The sequence below is a fragment of the Mytilus galloprovincialis genome, chromosome 9 (genome assembly GCF_965363235.1).
Source record: "Mytilus galloprovincialis chromosome 9, xbMytGall1.hap1.1, whole genome shotgun sequence".
Taxonomy (NCBI): domain Eukaryota; kingdom Metazoa; phylum Mollusca; class Bivalvia; order Mytilida; family Mytilidae; genus Mytilus; species Mytilus galloprovincialis.
Window position 1 is genome coordinate 38,180,116 of NC_134846.1, and position 23,669 is coordinate 38,203,784.

General features: G+C 31.9%; 3 protein-coding genes across 3 annotated transcripts; 1 reads left to right on the plus strand and 2 right to left on the minus strand.

Moving 5' to 3' along the window:
- Positions 1-442: 442 nt before the first annotated feature.
- LOC143046784 (beta-1,3-galactosyl-O-glycosyl-glycoprotein beta-1,6-N-acetylglucosaminyltransferase-like) lies at positions 443-3,678 on the plus strand. The gene is made up of 2 exons (XM_076219858.1): positions 443-1,589; positions 3,239-3,678. The coding sequence occupies exons 1-2, from the start codon at positions 503-505 to the stop codon at positions 3,511-3,513; spliced, it is 1,362 nt and encodes a 453-aa protein (XP_076075973.1). The 5' UTR covers positions 443-502; the 3' UTR covers positions 3,514-3,678.
- Positions 3,679-4,231: 553 nt separating this feature from the next.
- Positions 4,232-7,776, minus strand: LOC143044958 (toll-like receptor 2). The gene has a single exon (XM_076217231.1). It carries the CDS (start codon positions 7,715-7,717, stop codon positions 5,243-5,245), a length of 2,475 nt encoding a protein of 824 aa, XP_076073346.1. The 5' UTR covers positions 7,718-7,776; the 3' UTR covers positions 4,232-5,242.
- A 7,792-nt stretch (positions 7,777-15,568) lies between these two features.
- LOC143044959 (toll-like receptor 4) lies at positions 15,569-18,833 on the minus strand. The gene has a single exon (XM_076217232.1). The coding sequence runs from the start codon at positions 17,582-17,584 to the stop codon at positions 16,568-16,570; it is 1,017 nt and encodes a 338-aa protein (XP_076073347.1). The 5' UTR covers positions 17,585-18,833; the 3' UTR covers positions 15,569-16,567.
- Between the last annotated feature and the right edge of the window lie 4,836 nt (positions 18,834-23,669).

Genomic DNA, 23,669 nt, shown 5'->3' on the forward strand with positions numbered 1-23,669 from the left:
AAGGGGGCTCCATTTTTTTTAAAATATAGGATTTCTCTATTTTCTTTCAATAAATGAACTTTATCATATATACTTATTAGAAAAATAAAATCAAAAAATGGGGTCACCGGCATATACTTACCGTTTCTTTTCAATCCTGGTATCTATGGTGAGTTTATTTCGGATCATGAAATTTATAAAGTGCTGTTTCTATTTATAACTGGACAATAACTGAGATAAAGAGTCAACTGACAACTTTGGTTATTCTTGTACGTCAGTTTTCTGTTTTCATTAAAACTGTCTAAATATAAAAATTGATAAAAAATATAATTAAAGGTCTATAACTGATATAAAGAGCGCAAATAATTTAGAGACCATTCACACTTAATTGTAGAGTTTATCTTTTAGATAATTTTTGGCTGTTTATACTTTCTCTTTTTTTCACTTTTTTATATAGTTTTCAAGAACATTGCCAAAACATTGATGCAACTTGTCAGTACTGGGCAACACTATTGACATAATTATGAGGAACAAAAGAAGGCTTCTACTCGTAATTTGCATAACTGTGTTCTTTAGTTTCCATAGAGCAATTCAGGAACTTTTTCTTTCGGAAAAAAAGTACACTAGTATTAGAATAAAAAAAGTCAAAAGAGTCAATGAACATACTATGGAAACATACACGAGACAAACACATGTTAGCATAACTCGTTTGGATGCGCACACGGCAGAATATAAATTCCCTCCATTTTTGCAAATAAACAGGAAAGTTAATTGTCGTAAAATCGTTGAAGGCGACAAAGAAGAAATAGCAAAAGCCAATAGATATATGAAATTAAATCAGCCAAAGAGAATTACGGAAGATGACTATATTACTAACACTAATAACTGTAATAATTTCGTAAATCGTTTTGGCTATAATGCCTACACAGTGATAGAAGAAGAAAGAGAGTTTCCGATAGCATTTAGTATTTTGACATTTAAAGATGTTGATCAAACTGAACGTTTGCTTCGATCAATCTATCGCCCCCATAATTTCTATTGTATACACATAGACAACAGCTCTTCAGAAGAATTGCACAAATCATTGAGGAAGATAGCTAATTGTTTAAGCAATGTTTTCATTGTTTCAAAGACCGTAGACGTGATTTATGACCATGTATCGAGGTTGAGAGCAGATATTTATTGTATGACTGATCTCTTATCAAAATCAAACAAATGGAAATATTTCATTAATTTACCTCATCAACAATTTCCTTTGAAAACAAATTTAGAAATGGTAAAAATACTGAAAATTTACAACGGTGCAAATGACATTGAAGGAATTACAAACAGACCCAGGCTACTATCCAATCGCTTTAAATACAGTTATAAATATATCAATTATACTTTGAAGCGCATAGGTCTAAAGAATGGAAAATTGCCATACAATGCAAATATTGTTAAAGGCAGTGCATATGGTGTTTTTAGTCGTGAATTTGTCAAGTATGTGATATTTGACAAAAAATCTAAAGCCGTTTTGAAGTATATGGAGGACTTTAGAAGTCCAGAAGAATATTACTGGGCTACATTGAATCAAAACGAGGTACTGAAAGCTCCTGGGCGCTTTAAAGGTGAGATAACAAATATGGTAGTACATTCCAAATATTAAATGTACTAGACTAAACCAGCCACATTGATCTGAGCATATCTAGGGGCTGATATGAGTATACGAAAAGTAATAACTAGGTTCATATGAAATCATATCAGAAAAGGGAGAAGGTTTGGTACTATTAAAACGTTTAATCCCGCTGCAATTGTTTGTACCTGTCCTAAGTCAGGAATCTGATGTTCAGTGGTTGTCGTTTGTTTATGTGGTTCATAGGTGTTTCTCGTTTCTCGTTTTTTATATAGTTAGACCGCTGGGTTTCCCGTTTGAACGGTTTAACACTAGCAATTTGTGATGAGTGAGGCCCTTTATAGCTTGCTGATTAACTTAAAAAAAAGATTTAACAAGAATAATAATAATAAAAAAAATAGTCAATGGTTTAGAGACTATAAATAAAATACTTATAATAGTACTGTTAATTCAGAAATTATTGCGAGAAATCATTTTTTGAAGAAATAAAAAAAGAAAAAACATTTGAATACACATATAGTTATCTGGTATCAGAATACAAATTACTATAAATACTAATATCACCCAGTTGCATTTTTTGCAGTAGTAAGAGTTTAATAGAGACTACGGAACATGTACCATCATTCAAAATAAAACAACGGAAGATTTAAAAACATACTCGTTCAGTACCAAAACCATGCCTACCGAAATTATTCATAATCGGTTAATACTTTTGCTCAAAACCAGACACTCATCTTAACTATTGTGCATGACAAGTTTAAACATTTTGTCCCAAAAGAGGCGACAGGGATTAGACACAAGTTATAAAACCATAAGTGACGTTCTCTCCCATTATACAAGGACAAGGATGGTGTATTTGTTGCTACAGAAAAGTATGGCTTTTGCTTTTATAGTAAAAATGGCCCAAGCGTGCAGGTGACGCAGGTCTTGCAGGAAATACATATCATGTCGAATCTCCCAGTCTCGATGTTTTTGTTCTGGTGTTAAGGAGATTTTGGTTTTTACGTCCCGGCCGATGTGGAGAACGTATTGAATGCTACCCTTGTCTGTGCTTTATACGTCCTAAAATTAGTTGTCGTTCTTTCATTTTAGTTTTTCCACGAACAATTGTTATGAAACTTATATACAATATTCATTACCATAAAACAAATATCAGGTTGTGTACCTTTATTAACATTAAATACAAGCGGGACATCATTGGGGTCCCATGGACACCTTTTACAGTTGTTTCTTTGGTTTTTATCTTGTATGGTTTTTTGAAATTTGAACATGCATAATCTACTGTTGCCTCTTATTTGTTTTGTTTTATTTTTCTGTAATCTTCGCGCTTTAGGTTCCACTACTTAGCGTCTAACAAAAAGTAACACGTGATTCAAAACAAACTAATAATAGCTATTATGCCTTTTTGGTAGATAAACATAAAGAAATATATACATGATATATATTCAATGAGTTTTTGAAACCTTCTCTTAACCTTACCTTTGCGATTACACATACATTTGTCGTTAGGTGTGTAACGAATATTTGTTATTTGGCTTTTTAAATTCAGACTTTAGCACTTGAACTTAAAACAATACAAAGAAAATCGGTTAAGGAAATAAAAGCTTTTTAGCAAAACAATAAAATATGACTTTTTGTTAACAGGCAATCCAGAAAAGAAGCCATGGCTTGCCGTTTATGCCTCATGGCATCCAAGAGACCGATGCCGTGGTAAGTTTGTTCGGAACATTTGCATTTATGGAGTGGGTGATTTGAACGAACTTATTTCGAGAAAAGAACTTTTTGCCAATAAATTTTACCCGGATTATCAATACTTGGCTTTGGACTGTTTAGAAGAATATATTCATAACAAGACATTTAGTCCGTTGCCATTTGATTCATTTTACTACAGACAGTTACCTTTTATAAGAAAACCTTGAAATTTTGATATCATGAAATTAAAATAAATTGTAAATACATAAGACGAATGACACACCTTGTTAGTATTTCGATACAACCTCTTTTCAAAGTTGTTTTTACTTGATATTAATGTCGATTACAAGTTACTCTACAACAAAATCACCAGTTTACGACAATAAATAAAATGCGGCTTTATTGGTTGTGCATAGACAATCACTAAAGACTAGGTCAGATGAAGCTCTGAAGTTATTCTGTAGATTTTTGAAATGTTGGATTCAAATGTTAGTAGCGATATTTTGAGTTGTGTAAACAGTGATATATAATCATAATGTATACGGAATCTGTTTTGGTAAAGTAAATTATTTATGGAAGAAATGTTACTACTGGTCAGTGAACTTAAAAAAATACTGATGAAATTGAATGATGTTTCGTACAGAAAACGAAGAAAAAATATATGTAAAGAAAATAACAAAACTATTACCCGGTATTACAAATATATTATTAGCCATTTGTTTTTTGAATTTAGGGGTTTTATTTTGCCATTTGTTTTGGGACTTTCTGTTTTTTTAATTTCCTCGGAGATTTTGTTTTTTTACCTTTTTGGTCAGTGCAACTAACCACACAAACTAAGGTCACAAAAATCAGCTGAGGAAATAGGAAAGAGACAAAGAAAAAAAAACTACAAATGGTCCAAACAGTCACGTGGTTCAGACACAATACGTGGCCTTAAAGTAACAATTATCGATTGGTATGATATTTACTAGTGTTATATATCTATATAAATAAGAGTGCATGTATTTAACTTATATCATTGTAAGAAATGTAAAATTATACGAATAAGGTGTGTTACATGTTTTGTTCATTGATTTCATTATTTTAACGGTGTAACAAAAAGTCGAAGGCACATATATTTACTGTACATTGAAGCGTTTTCTTCCTGCTTAAGTGTTTCCTCCGGTAAGTGTTTATTATTATATAACTTCCGGATCAAGTTCACGAGTCTTTGCTGTGTTCAAATGTTAGCACACGGAGAGGATCCCGTTAGTTCCGAATGGTGAGAAGCAGCTTATTTAGCTGTTTGCTTGTATATTTTATAAGTAAAAGCCGTAAGCATCGCATCGCTGGGATTTATCAGAATTATAGAATTTATATTAGGATGTTCCTCGTTTGTATAGTACTAAAATACAAACAAGGTTTTTTTCCATTTGCTCCGCCATTTATGTTGTATAATTGTTATTGAAAATACATTGGCACATATTGTACATGTATGTTAACAAATATCAGATGTTCCAGTCAGTTATTGTACAACTATTCAAGGTAATAAACGTTAAATTTTCAACTATGTATTATTTATTATTGCTACCAATGCTGAGATAGAGAGCAGCTATCAGAATTGACGGACGTGATTATTTTTGTCGTAGTTACAAGCATTATAAGCTTTGTTCCTTCACAAAACTTATAAGACATTACGATACGAGCATTTTAGATGCCTTAAACTCCTACAATATAAAACAGATTTTACAATCAAATTTCTACCGAACGTATGTGCGTGGTTTATTTTACAACCCGTGTAGGCGAATAAATGACGTCTTGGGTTTCACTGTCTGATTAAAGAGGCCCTAAACTACATTCAACCAATGGATTAGGGTATCTTTTTGACTATTTCTGCTTGGTTTCATGAAGACCGAGTTTAACCATTCCTTGTCCCATTTTATTTAGAGATGAATTAAAAATATTGCTTGGAAAACATCAAGGTTTTATAGCTAAATGCAATCTCTTCCAAAATATATTATCTCCGTTCGGTACCTGATCATTTCTGGTCTTTTCATCGGTTTCAAGACATGTTATTTTCTCCCATATCTGTTTTAAACGGCTTGGTAATTTACCATTTGGTATATCTTCCAATAGAATTATGATAAGCATTTCTCTGTTTTGTTGGAACATGTGCATTCTCGCCATATCAAGTTCATATTGGCACCATTCACTATCGAGGAAAGATCTGGATACAACGAAAACAATTTTTCTGCTAACCTTAATTGTATCTATTATGTTGTCTGCAATGAATGTACCAGGAACAAAATCTCTGTCATGTAAAGCAAGTTTAAAGTTTTTTTCTGTTTCTAAAAATGTACGAAATGGTCCGTAAACCCATATATAGTCTTCTTGGCTATGTGCCACAAATGCATCATAGATATATTCGTCTTTGTTGTCGTTAATCTTCCGGTAATGACGGTACAATCCGCGACCTATTAAGCAACAATATTGTAAAGAAATGCGATATTTATACAATAGACTGCTAATTATAAATGTAAAGATTAAAATAGTAGACAGTGTTACACTTAGAACTAGCCATACTTTAGATACACATTGTGTCCTTAACTGGTTCATATTTTCAAAAATTTCAAAAGTGGTTTGGAAACTTCCATCTCTGTATAAGCAACTATAGTTGCCTTTCAAATCAACATTCACTTTTGTTGTATATATCCATTGAATGAAATTTAAAGATTCACAGTTGCAGACGATAGGATTTCCTTTAAGCGCCAGTTTAAAATTGTGAGGTAAAATCCTTATACTAAGCTTTTCCAAAAGATCTGTTTCGTATTGAGAAAGCCAATTTATCTTGTTATTCTTTAGACTGAGTGTACGTAATTTTCTTAACATATTCATACTGACAGGTATATTTTTAAAACTGTTATCATTTAAAAGCAATGATGTTAACGTCGTAGACTGATGAACAAACATTTGTGGAATAAATGGCTTGTACATATCGTTTCCTGACAAGTCTAAATACTTTAACGACCGGAGACTGTACATAAAAGTCCCTCTTGTGTCACTTTCCAATCCTAGTCCAAGTTTAGAATGTTTCATAACTAAAATTTCAAGACGAGAACATGAACCGAGAAGTTCATAGTTTAGAATCGAACAATTCTGTCCGGACATGTTCAAAACCTTCAAATGGTTCAGACCATAAATCGTAAAATTACAGTCATCAAATGTTGTATCGGCTAAATCAATAACTTCTAGATGTTCTGCGTGAAGAAACTGAACTATTTGTGGGGTTCGTACATCTAACATTTTAATATTAGACGCGTTAATGAACTCTATTGAAGGCGGCAGTGGTATTGTTATATTTTGATACTTATATTTTCTGACAAGGATTTGAAAAGGGGAGCATAAATTAGCATAGGCTAAATAAGCTCTTTTCAAGTTTACAAATGTCATTGTATATAGCAATGAATAAACACTATTGAAATTAAAACGATTAAGACTTAAATCAATTTCTTGCAAACAGCTTTTATTTTTCACATTTGCTATCGCAGCACCTTCAATTCTTATTAAATTATTTCCTCTCATTGATAACGACTTAACGCATATGTCCCCGATAAACGAAGATACATTAGCAGTGAAGACGAATTCACCGAAATACCTGAATGTTTGAGACAAATCTAGTGTATCCATACTTTTATCCTTAAATACATGAAGAGCTGGGAAAACATTCGACATCTTCATGTACAGCTGATTTGCTAAACTGAGGTTTGATAGATATTTTACTGGTTCAAATGCATTGAGTTCAACATATCGTGCATAACAACCTAATTCCAGCGCTTTCAAAGATGTGTTTCCCAAAGATTCAAATGTGTTATTATGTATTTTTTGAAGTTCACAACCACCTATTCCATGGTTATAATATATAAGACTTTTCATTGCGGATAGGAATTTTCCAAATCTTTCATCTTTTGGACCGTCATATGTATATAGATGAGATATGTTTGAAAGATCTGACCAGAATTCCACTGGGTAAGATGCTAAAAGTTCATGACTGATCTTTAAAACACGAAGATTTGAGAGACACTCAAACACATTCGATTTGAATGATACAAGACTATTATGTCGAAACAGCAGCACTCTCAGACTATCCAGTTGAGCGAAAGATGTATTGGTTATACGAAATATTGGACAATTGTCTAAATTAAGTTTCTTTACATCTGGAGATTGACAAAATGCACATGGTTTTAATTCTGTCAAAGAATTGTCAGACAAGTTTATATATGATGTATTCGACGGACAATCTGAGGGGATAATTTCCAATCCAAGTGAAGAACAATCACATGTCACATATCCGTTAAATGTAGATACTTTACACAGAGTTGAATTTACAAATCCATTGGTGTAATGAAATATAAACAACATTAATAATACACATGATACTCTTTGAAGATTCATGATGTGAAAAAGGAAATATTATTTTATACAACAAATACAACTGTTATACGGTTTTTATCTATGGGTATCCGTTGTTAAAATACAACAGTACAACAGGCGTCGAAATGATATACCAGTATCAGCTGACCAGTATATTTTGTTGTTCCTTGGTGACATGGAAATGCAGGAAATAATCAATTTCTTCTTTAAATATAGTATTGACAAATCTTGATTAATCTTCGAAAACAAACATTTCGAACAGGATGTTTTTAAATATTAACAAATTGTACGGGAAAAACCTACAAATATTCAAACACTCAAGTGCATTATGATGATAAATCGCTACAAAAAGTTGCTAATATGACAGCAGGATGTACACACCTTATGGTTCTGGCATAGACAGATTGAATGTTTTGAATTAGACAGCCGATGTAAGTCTTTGTCTCATGTTTAAAGTGTTTTGTCTATGAGCGAGTGTCCTCTTTCAAGTTATAGGATATAAATTATGTTAATTTATGCCCTTATTTAAGGTACAAGAACATTAAGGATATGTCATGTAGTATAATTGCCAAAAAGACAACAATCCATCTGAGTCTTAATAATGTATACCTAAGCAATTATCGAAATTCTGTTTTTAAGATACTTTGTCTGTATATATTGATTTCACAATAGAACCAAGGAACAATAAAGAAATGAACATTCCCTGTCTGTTTGATATGATATTCGCAAGTTTACTGGTTCGAAAACATACGAAAATACATTAAAAGCAGGGATGATCATGTAGATATAAAAATGATACAACTTACGAGGGTGGTCCATGGACAAGCTGAAGTCTGCGTTAAGGTATATTCTCTTTGCATATATGTATTCCTGAACTATAACCCAGTTCAAATTATATCTATATTTATCCAATTTTAAATGTGGAATAAAAACACTTACTTCATTTAAATATAAGCAATAGGCACACAGAGCATGGCGAAAATATCACAAAACATGCAATCTCTGGTTTATTTCATGAGAGTACACCATCTTAAAAGTGCAAACTTATTCGTTCAGTGTATGTTTACTTGTTTTTGTTTAAATGTTTTTTAATTGAATGAAACTGTTTCAAATGAAATTTTAGAGTGTGTCTTTTTCTAATGTTATGTTACACTTATGTATCATGTGAGGGTAAAGGTAGGCGTCTGTCAATACATTTATTCCTTTTTTTTAAAAAGCAGGGCCAGCAATTTTTGAAGAGGGGCGAAAGATACCAGAGATACAGTCAGTCGTATAGATCGAAAATAAACTGACAACACCATAGCTAAACAATAAAAAGACAAATAATACAAAAGCCACCACATAGAAAACTAAAGACTAAGCAACATGAACCCCACCAAAACGACGGGTGATATCAGGCGCTGCGGGAGGGTTAGCAGATCCTGCTCCATTTTTTTTTGTCATCGTATGATAGAGAGTAGCTATTTTGTGTCGTAAACACTCTAATAGTAATTCAAAAGTACTAGTAACTGAATGAATCGAAAGCGTATAAGATTGAGCAAAATATTTTCGTGTACAGATTGTGAAAAAAATCTTCTTAAATAGAAGTGTAGAACTGTGTATGAATCTAATTAAAAACTACTTTGGGAACAAAACACGTCACATCAAGACGATGGTCGTATAGGATTTCCCCTCTGCGTGACATCGTTACACAATATAGCCGATGAAAGGACGATATTTAACGTACTGATCTAAATCGAGATCTGGTACAATGATAGTTATCGTCCTTCTTGTATCGATATATAATGTAGAAAAATAGATATATTTCAAGATTTAAGAAAAAATGTAAATGTACGATGTTGTGTGATAACTGACGAATTCAGATTTAAAACAACAGTAATTTCATCAATAAACCGAATGATTTATCGTTTGAGACTCTATTTGTTTAAGACTTTTTTGTTTGAAGTCTTTGACACAAAACTATAGCCTGAGTTAATGATAACAGTGTAAGATAACTTTATATCTTATTGTATATCTCACATGTCTATTAATTAGTTTTTCCTACCATGATTTCCTTGATAGAGGTTGGTGTTAACAACGATGTGTTTTATGTACTTTTATTTGTTTGTATGTGTGTCTGTTGTCGTTTTCTTTTTTAGTCTTTGCGTAGTCATTTTATTTTCAACTTATGTGTTTGACGAGGTTGCTATTCATTTTTATTTATGTTGTTGTTTATATTAGTGTTGTCAACGGTTAACCGTCGCAAGGACCAAATATTGAATACCAAAAATTCTAACCTGTAAACCGGATTTTTTTTCAATTTGAATAGATTTGATATAGATATGTATTGAAATCATTGATTAATTTTGTTCTATTTTAAAAACGATCGCTGTGGTAATCAATTTGACGGATGAATTGTCCAAAATATTGATTGCTATTGTTAATAAAAAAAACAAACAAACCCATAACGTTAAGTGTATCACCTCGGGTCAAGAACTTAATTAAACATTATTAGTATACATGTTTTTTTTTAAAACAGTAACTTTAATTCAGAAATTCTATTTAATTTTATGCCTTAATTCATTGAATTTTTTTAATCAAATATCTCGTAGACCTTCATCTGAAAGTGCAACCTCCATCGTACAAGGCTTTGTCATACTTAAAACAAAATGAAAACTTAAACATTTTGAAATGAATATCAACGTGACCGTTATTGTTATAACATCAAGAGAAAATGAAAAAAAATATCGATTTTCAGTCCTCGTTGCTCTTCAACTTCGTACTTTATTTGGCCTTTTAAACATTTTTTTATTCGAGCGTCACTGATGAGTATTTTGTAGACGAAACGCGCGTCTGGCGTAAATATAAAATTTTAATCCTGGTATCTATGATGAGTTTATTTTCAGACATTTTCAAGAAGTTTGTTTATCTTTTAGATTTGAATTTATTACAAACGCCATAGCAGATACGTTAGTTTTCGATTATTTATAGTCAAACTTCGCAAGGAATACTCACAGTCAATGCCAAAGTACAAACTTTGATTTTTCGTATTATTAAAAACGTATAAATGTGTAGGGTAATATAGATAAGGTCTTCAAACATCAACTTAAACTATCGGTTAACCGGTTAATCGGTCGAACGATTAACCGAGTAACTAGTCAGTCAAAACTGTTCGCTTTGACAACATTAGTTTATATCAGGTTATGTGACCATTGGCATCCTTCAGAAGTTATCTAGATAGTTAATTAGAGGGCATTTCTATGTTCCAAATTCACAAGAAATTCGGATATATATCATCAAGTACATGAATTATTTACTGTTCATTTCAGATTTATTGTTATTTGGATATACGTTTTAATATATTATAAATCAAATATGAGAATTTGAGACAAATATGCGAACATGAACATGATGCATTTGATAGCTTAGTCCACTTTTAAAGTTTTATATAAAAAGAAAAAAATGGGTGTTATGAGGCAAAATAGTCAACCCTGTAGCATAGGAAAAAAGCAAGCAGTCCGAAAATTTGACAAATATTCCAAAACCTCGCCTCACCTTCCAAAAATTCTTAAACTGTGTTTATGGTCAATAAATAAACAATTTTGTTATTCTTATTTAATAAATATTTACATGTTAAGATAGTTTGGTTTACTTTACAAAGCATGTTAATTGATTTGTATACTTCAGCAAAAAATAAACTGTTACAGTATTGAAAAGTCATCATTTATAGCCTAAGAAGAGACATATAATACAATTAGTTAAATATATTGTACTCGCCTTAGTAAAAGATATTGTACATATATTAACAATTTAAAGATGTACATATATATATATTTGATAATAACTGTTATATTCAAGTAACATTATACTTTTCTTTAATCCTGAATTATGATCTTTTGTTAATATTGTGATTTTTGTCAACTTTGAATTGACAGGTAGGAAACCAATTAAGGTTTGTTTTTATTGCAATTTCCAATTGAGTATAGCTGTAGGACAATGTATATGATAAAAGATTATTCAAACATGTGAAAATTTATCTAATTTAATTTAGCACAAACTAAATTAAAAGTTGGACAAATATCTTGTTCAAGATAAGCAAATTTTTGTATTTTCTTAAACTTGACATGTAAAATGCAATGATTTATAGGACTTGTATTTTGTTTACAATTTGATTAAACAATTCTATTAAAATTTTACATAGTTTTTAACTAGTAACTTTATTTCATCCATATTTTAACTTCCATACACTACACCTTGAAATACATATAAAGTCTCAAAGAGGTCAGAACACAAACAGCAAACTCTTTATAATGCCATATTCAATTGAAGTCAAAATAATTCAAGAGATCAATGCTGATAAAGTGTAATGGGTCATAACCAGTGACACAATGTTCATGTATGTGTGTTGTGAACTTTTGTGGTTTATTAGATAGATGAAGTTTGAAGTTATCATGTTCTAATATATAAAACAAAATCCTTTCTAAACAGTGCTTTAGTTGTATCAAATGTTAATTCATTCATATCATTCAAAATGTGTTTTTAAATTAATTATAGTCAGATGTAATCATGATTACTTTGCTAATGTAATCATTAATTTAATCAGACACTTTCAGAAATGATGTAATCATTAATTTAATTTAATCGTACAAATGACAAAGTAATTGTAATTTAATCAATTACATTGAAAGTAATCGGACCCATCTCTGATTAGTACCCTACCTGTTGGCAGGTGTAGGCCTCCCCTCTATAAGATGAGGTGGAGGAGGTCCTAGTGTCACCCATCTGTAGACCCCACCGTTACCACTAACCACATTTTCCAAACCTGCAAATTTTAGAACTTGTCAGACCCAGAGCAAGGGCCGAGTGAAATAATCCCCCAATCACTACCAGTCTCCCTGGACCGCCACATGAGAGCCCAAGTCAGCTACCAAATCTGACATGGGTTCGCACCTCCACAAAATTTTCATTATTGAATCTTAGGAAAAGTTGATTATGTTGTGCGTAGGAAAGACTCAACCCCCACACCCTTGTATATTATTCAAGAAAACCTGATTTCCAGTTTGTGACAAATTAGTTCCATTTGTTCTGTATAAAGACACTTCACTTGCCTTAATGTTCTCATGTAATATAGCTTTACCCCCATTTTCTGTAACAAAGTTTTTGGCCATTAAGTTCCTCTTTTTCTGTTCTGTTCTATTATTGCACCCGCATTCAAGGGTGCAAAATGCCAGTATCGCACTGTAGCATTGAAGACCATATTATAATAACCTTTTTAAAATAAAGCCTGGTAACGTAGGGTAGACCATTTTTACATTTTCAATTAAACCATTCCCTGTCAATTCTAAATCTGTCAAATCATTAGCTCCACAGAGAATAATAATAAAATGAGGAGATGGTAAAAAACAAATATTCTTTTTGCATCCATTAGGGAGTCCAAATCTTAAAGAGGCTATAGAGACAATAACAAGTGGAAACAAGGAACTATCGTTCATAAACTCGGAACAGTCACTTATCAAGTCCAATTTGGAGATTTTTAAATAGTTTAACTTATTTGTGAAACACCTGCTTTCAAGTCGACAGCAAATTAACAAGTGCCCGATACGGGAATTCCAAAATTCTAATTCAAGCTGATACGGAAATTCCAAAATTCTGATTCAAGCTGCGAGCGCCATCTATGGCCATGCAGAATATGGCAATGAGCTACAGACTGCAACACCCACGCACCCACACAAATATTCGATTGAATTAAACCAGATTATTGAAAATATAAAATTTTTATAATCTCTATTAATACTAATATCACCCAGTTGCATTATTTGCAGTAGTAAGAGTTTAATAGAGACTACGGAACATGTACCATCATTCAAAATAAAACAACGGAAAATTTAACAACATACTCGTTCAGTACCAAAACCATGCCTACCGAAATTATTCTTAATCGGTTAATACTTTTGCTCAAAATCAGACACTCATCTTAACTATTGCGCATGACAAGTTTAAACATTTTGTCCCAAAAGAGGCGACAGGGATTAGACACAAGTTATAAAACCATTAGTGACGTTCTCTCCCATTATACAAGGACAAGGATGGTGTATTTGTTGCTACAGAAAAGTATGGCTTTTGCCTTTATAGTAAAAATGGCCCAAGCATGCAGGTGATGCAGGCCTTGCAGGAAATACATATCATGTCGAATATCCCAGTCTCGATGTTTTTGTTTTGGTGTTAAGGAGATTTTGGTTTGTACGCCGCGACCGACGTGGGAACGCATTGAATGTTACCCTTGTCTGTGTTTTATACGTCCTAAAATTAGTTGTCGTTCTTTCTTTTTAGTTTTCCACGACCAAATGTTATGAAACTTATATACAATATTCATTACCACAAAACAAATATCAGGTTGTGTACCTTTATTAACATTAAATACAAGCGGGACATCATTGGGGTCCCATGGACACCTTTTACAGTTGTTTCTTTGGTTTTTATGTTCTATGTTTTTTTTGGAATTTGAACATGCATAATCTACTGTTGCCTCTTATTTGTTTTATTTATTTTTTCTTTAATCGTGCTTTAGGTTCCACTACTTAGCGTCTAACAAAGAGTAACACGTGATTCAAAACAAACTAATAATACTAATAGCTATTATGCCTATTTGGTAGATAAACATATTAAAGAAATATATACATGATATATATTCAATGAGTTTTGGAAACCTTCTCTTAACCTTATCTTTGCGATAACACATACATTTGTCGTTAGGTGTGTAACGAATATTTGTTATTTGGCTTTTTAAATTCAGACTTAAGCACTTGAACATAAAACAATACAACGGAAAATAGGTTAAGGAATAAAAAGCGTTAGCAAAACAATAAATTATGACGTTTTGTTAACAGGCAATCCAGAAAAGAAGCCATGGCTTGCCGTTTATGCCTCATGGCATCCAAGAGACCGATGCCGTGGTAAGTTTGTTCGGAACATTTGCATTTATGGAGTGGGTGATTTGAACGAACTTATTTCGAGAAAAGAACTTTTTGCCAATAAATTTTACCCGGATTATCAATACTTGGCTTTGGACTGTTTAGAAGAATATATTCATAACAAGACATTTAGTCCGTTGCCATTTGATTCATTTTACTACAGACAGTTACCTTTTATAAGAAAACCTTGAAATTTTGATATCATGAAATTAAAATAAATTGTAAATACATAAGACGAATGACACACCTTGTTAGTATTTCGATACAACCTCTTTTCAAAGTTGTTTTTACTTGATATTAATGTCGATTACAAGTTACTCTACAACAAAATCACCAGTTTACGACAATAAATAAAATGCGGCTTTATTGGTTGTGCATAGACAATTACAAAAGACTAGGTCAGATGAAGCTCTGAAGTTATTCTGTAGATTTTTGAAATGTTGGATTCAAATGTTAGTAGCGATATTTTGAGTTGTATAAACAGTGATATATAATCATAATGTATACGGAATCTGTTTTGGTAAAGTAAATTATTTATGGAAGAAATGTTACTACTGGTCAGTGAACTTAAAAAAATACTGATGAAATTGAATGATGTTTCGTACAGAAAACGAAGAAAAAATATATGTAAAGAAAATAACAAAACTATTACCCGGTATTACAAATATATTATTAGCCATTTGTTTTTTGAATTTAGGGGTTTTATTTTGCCATTTGTTTTGGGACTTTCTATTTTTTAATTTTCCTCGGAGTTTTTGTTTTTTTTACTTTTTGGTCAGTGCAACTAACCACACAAACTAAGGTCACAAGAATCATCTGAGGAAATAGGAAAGAGACAAAAAACAGCGAACTACAAATGGTCCAAACAGTCACCTGGTTCAGACACAATACGTGGCCTTAAAGTAACAATTATCGATTGATATGATATTTACTAGTTTTATCTATCTATATAAATAAGAGTGCATGTATTTAACTTAAATCATTGTAAGAAATGTAAAATTATATGAATAAGGTGTGTTACATGTATTGTTAATTGTGTTCATTATTTTAACGGTGTAACAGAAAGTCGAAGGCGCATACATTTACTGTACATTGAAGCATTTTCTTCCTGCCGAAATGTTTACTCCGGTAAGTGTTTATTATTATATAACTTGCGGATCAAGTTCACGAGTCTTTGCTGTGTTTAAATTTTAGCATACGGAGAGGATCCCGTTAGTTCCGAATGGTGAGAAGCAGCTTTTTTAGCTGTTTGCTCGTATATTTTATAAGTAAAAGCCGTAAGCATCGCATCGCTGGGATTTATTAGAATTATAGAATTTATATTAGGATGTTCCTCGTTTGTATAGTACTAAAATACAAACATGTTTTTTCCCATTTGCTCCGCCATTTATGTTGTATAATTGTTACTGAAAATACATTGGCAAATATTGTACATGTATGCTAACAAATATCAGATGTTCCAGTCAGTTATTGTACAACTATTCAAGTTAATAAATGTTCAATTTTCAACTATGTATTATTTATTATTGATACCAATGCTGAGATAGAGAGCAGCTATCAGAATTGACTGACGTGATTTTTTTTTCGTCGTAGTTACAAGCATTGTAAGTTTTGTTCCTTCACAAAACTTTTAAGACATTATGATACGAGCATTTTAGATGCCTTAAACTCCTACAATTTAAAACAGATTTAACAACCAAATTTCTACCGAACGTATGTGCGTGGTTTATTTTACAAGCCGTGTAGGCGAATGAATGACGGCTTTGGTTTCACTGTCTGATTAAAGAGGCCCTAAACTACATTCAACCAATGGATTAGGGCATCTTTTTGACTATTTCTGCTTGGTTTCATTAAGACCGAGTTTCACCATTCCTTGTCCCAATTTATTTATAAATGAATTAAAAATATTGCTTGGAAAACATCAAGGTTTTATAGCTAAATGCAATCTCTTCCAAAATATATTATCTTCGTTCGGTACCTGATCATTTCTAGTCTTTTCATCGGTTTCAAGACATGTTATTTTCTCCCATATCTGTTTTAAACGGCTTGGTATTTTACCATTTGGTATATCTTCCAATAGAATTACGATAAGCATTTCTCTGTTTTGTTGGAACATGTGCATTCTCGCCATATCAAGTTCATATTGACACCATTCACTATCGAGGAAAGATCTGGATACAACGAAAACAATTGTTCTGCTAACCTTAATTGTATCTATTATGTTGTCTGCAATGAATTTACCAGGAACAAAATCTCTGTCATGTAAAGCAAGTTTAAAGTTTTTTTCTGTTTCTAAAAATGTACGAAATGGTCCGTAAACCCATATATAGTCTTCTTGGCTATGTGCCACAAATGCATCATAGATATATTCGTCTTTGTTATCGTTAATCTCCCGGTAATGACGGTACAATCCGCGACCTATTAAGCAACAATATTGTAATGAAATGCGATATTTATACAATAGACTGCTAATTATAAATGTAAAGATTAAAATAGTAGACAGTGTTACACTTAGAACTAGCCATACTTTAGATACACACTGTGTCCTTAACTGGTTCATATTTTCAAAAATTTCAAAAGTGGTTCGGAAACTTCCATCTGTGTATAAGCAACTATAGTTGCCTTTCAAATCAACATCCACTCTCGTTGTATATATCCATTGAATAAAATCTAAAGATTCGCAGTTGCACACGATAGGATTTCCTTTAAGCGCCAGTTTGAAATTGTGAGGTAAAATCCTCACATTTAGCTTTTCTAAAATATCTGTTTGGTATTGGGAAAGCCAATTTATCTTGTTATTTTTTAGACTGAGTGTACGTAATGTTCTTAACATATTTATACTGACAGGTATATTTTTAAAACTGTGATCATTTAAAATCAATGATGTTAACGTCGTAGACTGATGAACAAACATTTGTGGAATGAATGGCTTGTACATATCATTTCCTTACAAATCTAAATACTTTAACGACCGGAGACTGTACATAAAAGTCCCTCGTGTGTCACTATCCAATCCTAGTCCAAGTTTAGAATGTTTCATAACTAAAATTTCAAGACGAGAACATGAACCGAGAAGATTATAGTTCAGAATCGAACAATTCTGTCCGGACATGTTCAAAACCTTCAAATGGTTCAGACCATCAATCGCAAAATTACAGTCATCAAATGTTGTATCGGCTAAATCAATAACTTCTAGATGTTCTGAGTGAAGAAAATGAACTTTTTGTGGGGTTCGTGCATCTAACATTTTAATATTCGACGCGTTAATGAACTCTATTGAAGGCGGCAGTGGTATTGTTATATTTTGATACATATATTTTCTGACAATAATTTGAAAAGGGGAGCATAAATTAGCATAGGCTAAATAAGCTCTTTTTAAGTTTACAAATGTCATTGTATATAACAATGAATAAATACTATTGAAATTAAAACGGTTAAGACTTAAATCAATTACTTGTAAACATCTTTTATATTTCACGTTTGCTATCGCAGCACCCTCAATTCTTATTAAATTATTTCCTCTCATTAATAACGACTTAACGCATATGTTCCCGATATACGAGGATAAACTAGCAGTGAAGACGAATTCACCGAAATACCTGAATGTTTGAGACAAATCTAGTGTATCCATACTTTTATCCTTAAATACGTGAAGTGCTGGGAAAACATTGACATCTTCATGTACAGTTGATTTTCCAAATCGCTCACCTTTTGGACCGTCATATGTATATAGATGAGATATATTTGAAAGATCTGTCCAGAATTCCTCTGGGTAAGATGCTAGAAGTTCATGCCTGATCTTTAAAACACAAAGATTTGAGAGACCCACAAAAACATTCGATGTGAACGATACAATACTATTATGTCTAAAAGACAGCACTCTCAGACTATCTAGTTGAGCGAAAGATGTATTGGTTATACGAAATATTGGACAATTGTCTAAATTAAGTTTCTTTACGTCTGGATATTGACAAAATGCACATGGTTTTAATTCTGCGAAGGAATTGTCAGACAAGTTTATATATGATGTATTCGACGGACAATCTGAGGGGACTTTTTCCAATCCAAGCGAATAACAATCACATGTCACATATCCTTTAAATGAATATACCTTACACATCGTTGCATATGCAAACCCATTGGTGCAATGGAATATAAACACATACAAAAATACACATGTTACTCTTTTCCTATCCATGATGTGAAAAAGGAAATATTATTTTATACAAATGTTTAAGTGTTTCTTTTTTATTTATATTATCTGTTGTATAGATAAACACGTACTAATCCATTGGTGTATTTAAAGATAAAAAATACAAAAATAAAACACATACTACTCTTTTCAGATCTTTGATGTGAAAAAGGAAATATTATCTTATACAAATGTTATACTGTTTCTTTTTTATTTTATTATCTGTTGCTTAAATAAAAACGTGAAACAGGCATCGGAACGATATCAGTATTATTTTTTCTTTAACTTGGTGACATGGAAATTCAGGAAATAATCAGAGTAATCTTCAAATTTAGTATTGACAAATTTTAACCTTCGAAAACAAACGTTTCGAACAGGACGTTTACCAAAATGTCAATTTATAAGGGAAATCCCTACTAAACACTGAATATGCAATTGCATTTTGGTTATATGACGCTAGAAAAAGTGATGATATGAATTCTTGATACCAACTCCTTAAGGTTTTGGAGTAGTAGCCTGGACTCTCTGGTGGAGGTTATATACTTACGTATACTGGTGTTGTTTAATCAATACATCTAGTATTTTTGATGTATCAATTTGCTATTCAAAAGTTTTAGATATCACTAAAATATTTTGATATTTGTGAGTGAATGGTTTTGTTGGCTTGTTCAGTAATTTTTTTATATACTTTTTTTTTAACTTGTTTAAATGAGGTATTTTATAGGAGAAGGATAAAATTTACTTTCTCTAATTTTTGTGCTATTTTCACATTTCCTGACCGGTGTGAGAAAAATATTTCTCCTCACTAGTGAAAAATCTGTTCTCGGCAAATGATTGGTTGGAATTAAATTGTGACGTTAAATTTTCTTGTTTTCCTCTGAATTTTCTTTGTGACGTCATGAAAAAGGCGACCATACCTGATGACGTCACATCAAAAGTACACAACTTTCCTCAAATCTATGAAAAGGAAGGATAAAAATCATAAAAGAATCAGATTCCACCACTTTAACTCGTGTATTACGACATTTCTCCACTCTCAACAATTAAATTTCAATTATTTTAAAAGTTCGGCAAGCCTCGCGCTTTAAATATTAAAACTTAACTGTCTCGAGTGGAGAAATATCGTTATACACTTGTTCCAGTTGTGGAATCTAATTCATTGCCCCGAGATGACAAAATGTGAAACACTGGAAACAAAAACAAACATCCTGGTTTGTTAAAGGAATAAGCGCCTTTTAAAAAGAATTTAGTGGTGCATAAACTCGACCAATTCACAAGAAGACTTTCAATATATTTTTGTGAGTGACTTGGTACAGTTTATGAATCAATAAATTTTAGGTTCTGTTTTTTTCTAGGAATCAATATGTTCACATGAAGTGTATTTAAATGAACTAAATAACTAAATAACTGAATCAACAACATCACCGTAAGAAATATGAAACCTCGATTGTAATATGAACTGTACTGATGGTGGACTGTGAATTTCCGAGGGTATCATTAGCTCAGTATTCGTAGCTTCGGTACCGATATGATTAAAACATATTTTCTAAAATTCACCGAAGATGTAGTCAAGAATTATTAAGATAACTAATTAATAAGGTTCCAACTTTCTCAGGTAAAGTTGACGTTAGATGAATTTGATTATCTTTCTTAGTCCCTTTTGCAACGTTTTGGTCGAATAGCGGTAAACGTTTCTGTCTTTCAATAAAAACCTAGCTTTCAAATGGTAAGGTTCCAGCGTTCCGGATGAAGATAATTCAAGAAAAACTGTCCAACAAACTGTTGATATCTATGAAAGTACTAAGTAAAAGTATTAAGAAATGTATCTTTTCTGGATAGTGTATTAGTATACAAGTACGGCATTATGTTTAAATAAACTGTATGTACTATTAACTACATAACATAGTTGGTGTCTTTGTTATGCAGAACAGCTATATAAGCTTTTTGGTGGTGTTTTGTCAGATTGATTTCTATGTTTGTTTGAAATTGTTTAGTTAGTTGTTTTATATTATACTCAGTTTTGTGTGCTGGATCCCAATCATTAAAAGCTGTCTGTTTGGGCCGCTTATCCATTTTTTTTCAAAATAACGGATAAAAAAACTATGACATAAGTCGAAGGCTTAGCTACTATAAAGTCAGGTTAAACCAACCATTTTCTTCCATTGGTTGATATAATATAACGTTTGTTTTTGTTTTGTAATCCCCCTTTTTGAATTTACGTTGAAGTTTAATATTTTTGTCAATATTTTTTTGAAAATGATACCTAACTTCCTCAAACCAGGAGGTTTTACGATTTATTTTAAGATTATTTATCACACGTTTTATCATTTTAGATATGAAAAAAATAAGGAACATATTTCTTAAATCTGAATATTATCAGGAAGTTTTTCTATCCATTTTTTAATTAAACTAACTAAGTACAGGTAACAAGGTTTTTCTTTGTAGTAGAAATTGATAGATAGAATATTTTATTCGCTCATGTTCATCACTACATGAAATAATTCTATTCATTAAAATTCACCAAATATCTCGGACACATTGAGCATATCTTACTAAGAAACACATATTGAAAAAATACACCCCCATATATTGAACATATCAGATGAAGGAACACCTGTCGAGAACACACATATTAAAAGACATTGCACATAGAGAATTGTTGGTGTCGACAAGAGGAACATAGTCATGGTCTTCATTGACACAGATATTCCCTACCGGTCAACTAAATAATTTTGATGTACGTAATGGAATTGGCGGTACCACTGTAACTGCACCTGATAGATATTAAGACAAAAAAAGGCTGTTCAGTAATGGGCGTGGCCAAAACGTAATCAATATAAAAAAACTTTAAACGGAAACGTCGAAGAGCTGATTTAACTTAAATAACCTACATATAGCCAAATCAGGTTAGGAGATTAGAGCTTTACACGTAGAAAATATATTCCTCAAATAAACACTATTTTCAACATTTGTAATAGAAAATTTAATTCAAACAATATCCAGATCTGCATTGTACTCACTGTGTTGGTGATACCCTCTAGGACTAAAAAGCCATCAGCAGAGCTAAAAACACAATGTAATAGTCCTAGTAATACTACCATTTTTACTGCACCCGTATTTGTATGATGTTGGTGAATGTTTAAAAAGTAAAATAACAAAATTACTGAACACTGAGGACAATTCAAGTCCCTTATCAAATGGCAAAATAACAAAAACAACAGACGAATGAATAACAACTGTCATATTCTTGACTTGGTACAGGTATGTTATTATGTGGAAAATAAACAATTATCTCAATCTAAAACAGAAAAAAGGAAAAATGCAATCTTATTCCTCTCTATAATAGAAAATATCGACGCAAACCTATTGCACATGTATGTCCTTACAAATTGTTCATACTGCTTAGTAAACTTGAAATACTATATTTTTAGTTGTTTGGCATGATAACTATTTTGATCTGAGTGTCACTGATGAGTCTAATGTAGACGAAACGCGGGTCTGGCGTATTAAATAATAATCCTCGTACCTTTGATAACTATTAACAGCATTGGCTAAATGTATTGAAAACAAGTAAGATATTTCTAAGAGGATATTAATATATTGCGGTTCATCGTAATAGAAAGTCGAACACATTGCTTACAAGGAAGCTTATTAAACCAGGAGTTCCAAATGGTGAAGTTGAAATCATTCTTTCGAAACTTTTACAGACAGCATCACGAGTGGTTTAATCGTTAAAGAATACCTGTTTTAATGATGACAACTAATATGTTACAACAGCCGTAATCATAATCCTGTCATCTATTCATCGAATGATATCTACCAAATAAACCTTACCACGGGGTTTGTACTTACCTTAGCAACACCAAGGGTGCCACATGGGATTCGGCACGGGGTTTGTATTTACATTATCAACACCACGGGTGCCACATGTGATTCGGGATGTGTGCACCCTTTCTTCAAAGCTGATATCATTTCCTGTGTTTGTGCGATTTGTTTTGTTCAGTCTAATGTTTTCTATGTCCCATTGTTTTATTTCTTCCCTTTTTTTTTTTTACTAATAATTGATGATTTGGAGTACATCGAAAATAAACCTGTTCTATTTCATGTAAAGGATAATGTAATCTTTCTTATCGGCATGGAAATTATGTTTAACTTATCGTTACAAGATGAACATGTTTTATGATGTTTCTATTTCTTTTTAAAAACTGTTTGAATAAAGTTATTATTGAGATTTTCAGAATTCTTTCCTTTAGTAATATTTTCGTATTACTTTAGACACAAACTAGCTACTATCGGGAATTCAATTACAAAACAATTATTTAGTTACATCCATGGGAAATCTATGACAAAATTAAAAACCGGTACAAATATTGAGATAAATATCCTCATTTTTATGCAATGGTGAAAAGTTGGAAGTCGCATCACAATCTTCGTAGCATATATTCTTTCATCTCTAAAAACTAATATGATATTTCACTTTTTTTTTTGGTTTCGTATCTAATTGGGAACCACTGTGTGAAATAAAAGGGTCAATCTAAGGCGATTTCTTTTTCTGACATCTATCAAGTGTCACAAAGTCCAAAATAGTAAAAGAGTCTATAGATAATAGAACATGTATGACACTTCGGTGGTCCAACTGTCACTGTTTGATCTAGTTAGTATATATATGTTCTGTACAAATTAAGACTTGCTCAGAATGTTTGTACAAGTTATTAGTGTTTTGTGAACCGCTTAACACATTTAGATGACACAAGTACACAGTATTTTGTTTTGCATATTTCTGTAATATTTCAATGGCTACATGATATAGTCTTATACAAAGTATGTTACG

What these genes read in the sequence shown, in the direction of transcription:
- LOC143046784 (XM_076219858.1), top strand. Translation starts at nt 503, where the DNA reads ATGAGGAACAAAAGAAGGCTTCTACTCGTAATTTGCATAACTGTGTTC. An exon ending in AGCTCCTGGGCGCTTTAAAG is followed by an intron (nt 1,590 to 3,238) that starts GTGAGATAACAA and finishes TTTTGTTAACAG; the next exon opens with GCAATCCAGAAAAGAAGCCA.
- LOC143044958 (XM_076217231.1), bottom strand. Translation starts at nt 7,717, where the DNA reads ATGAATCTTCAAAGAGTATCATGTGTATTATTAATGTTGTTTATATTT.
- LOC143044959 (XM_076217232.1), bottom strand. Translation starts at nt 17,584, where the DNA reads ATGTACAAGCCATTCATTCCACAAATGTTTGTTCATCAGTCTACGACG.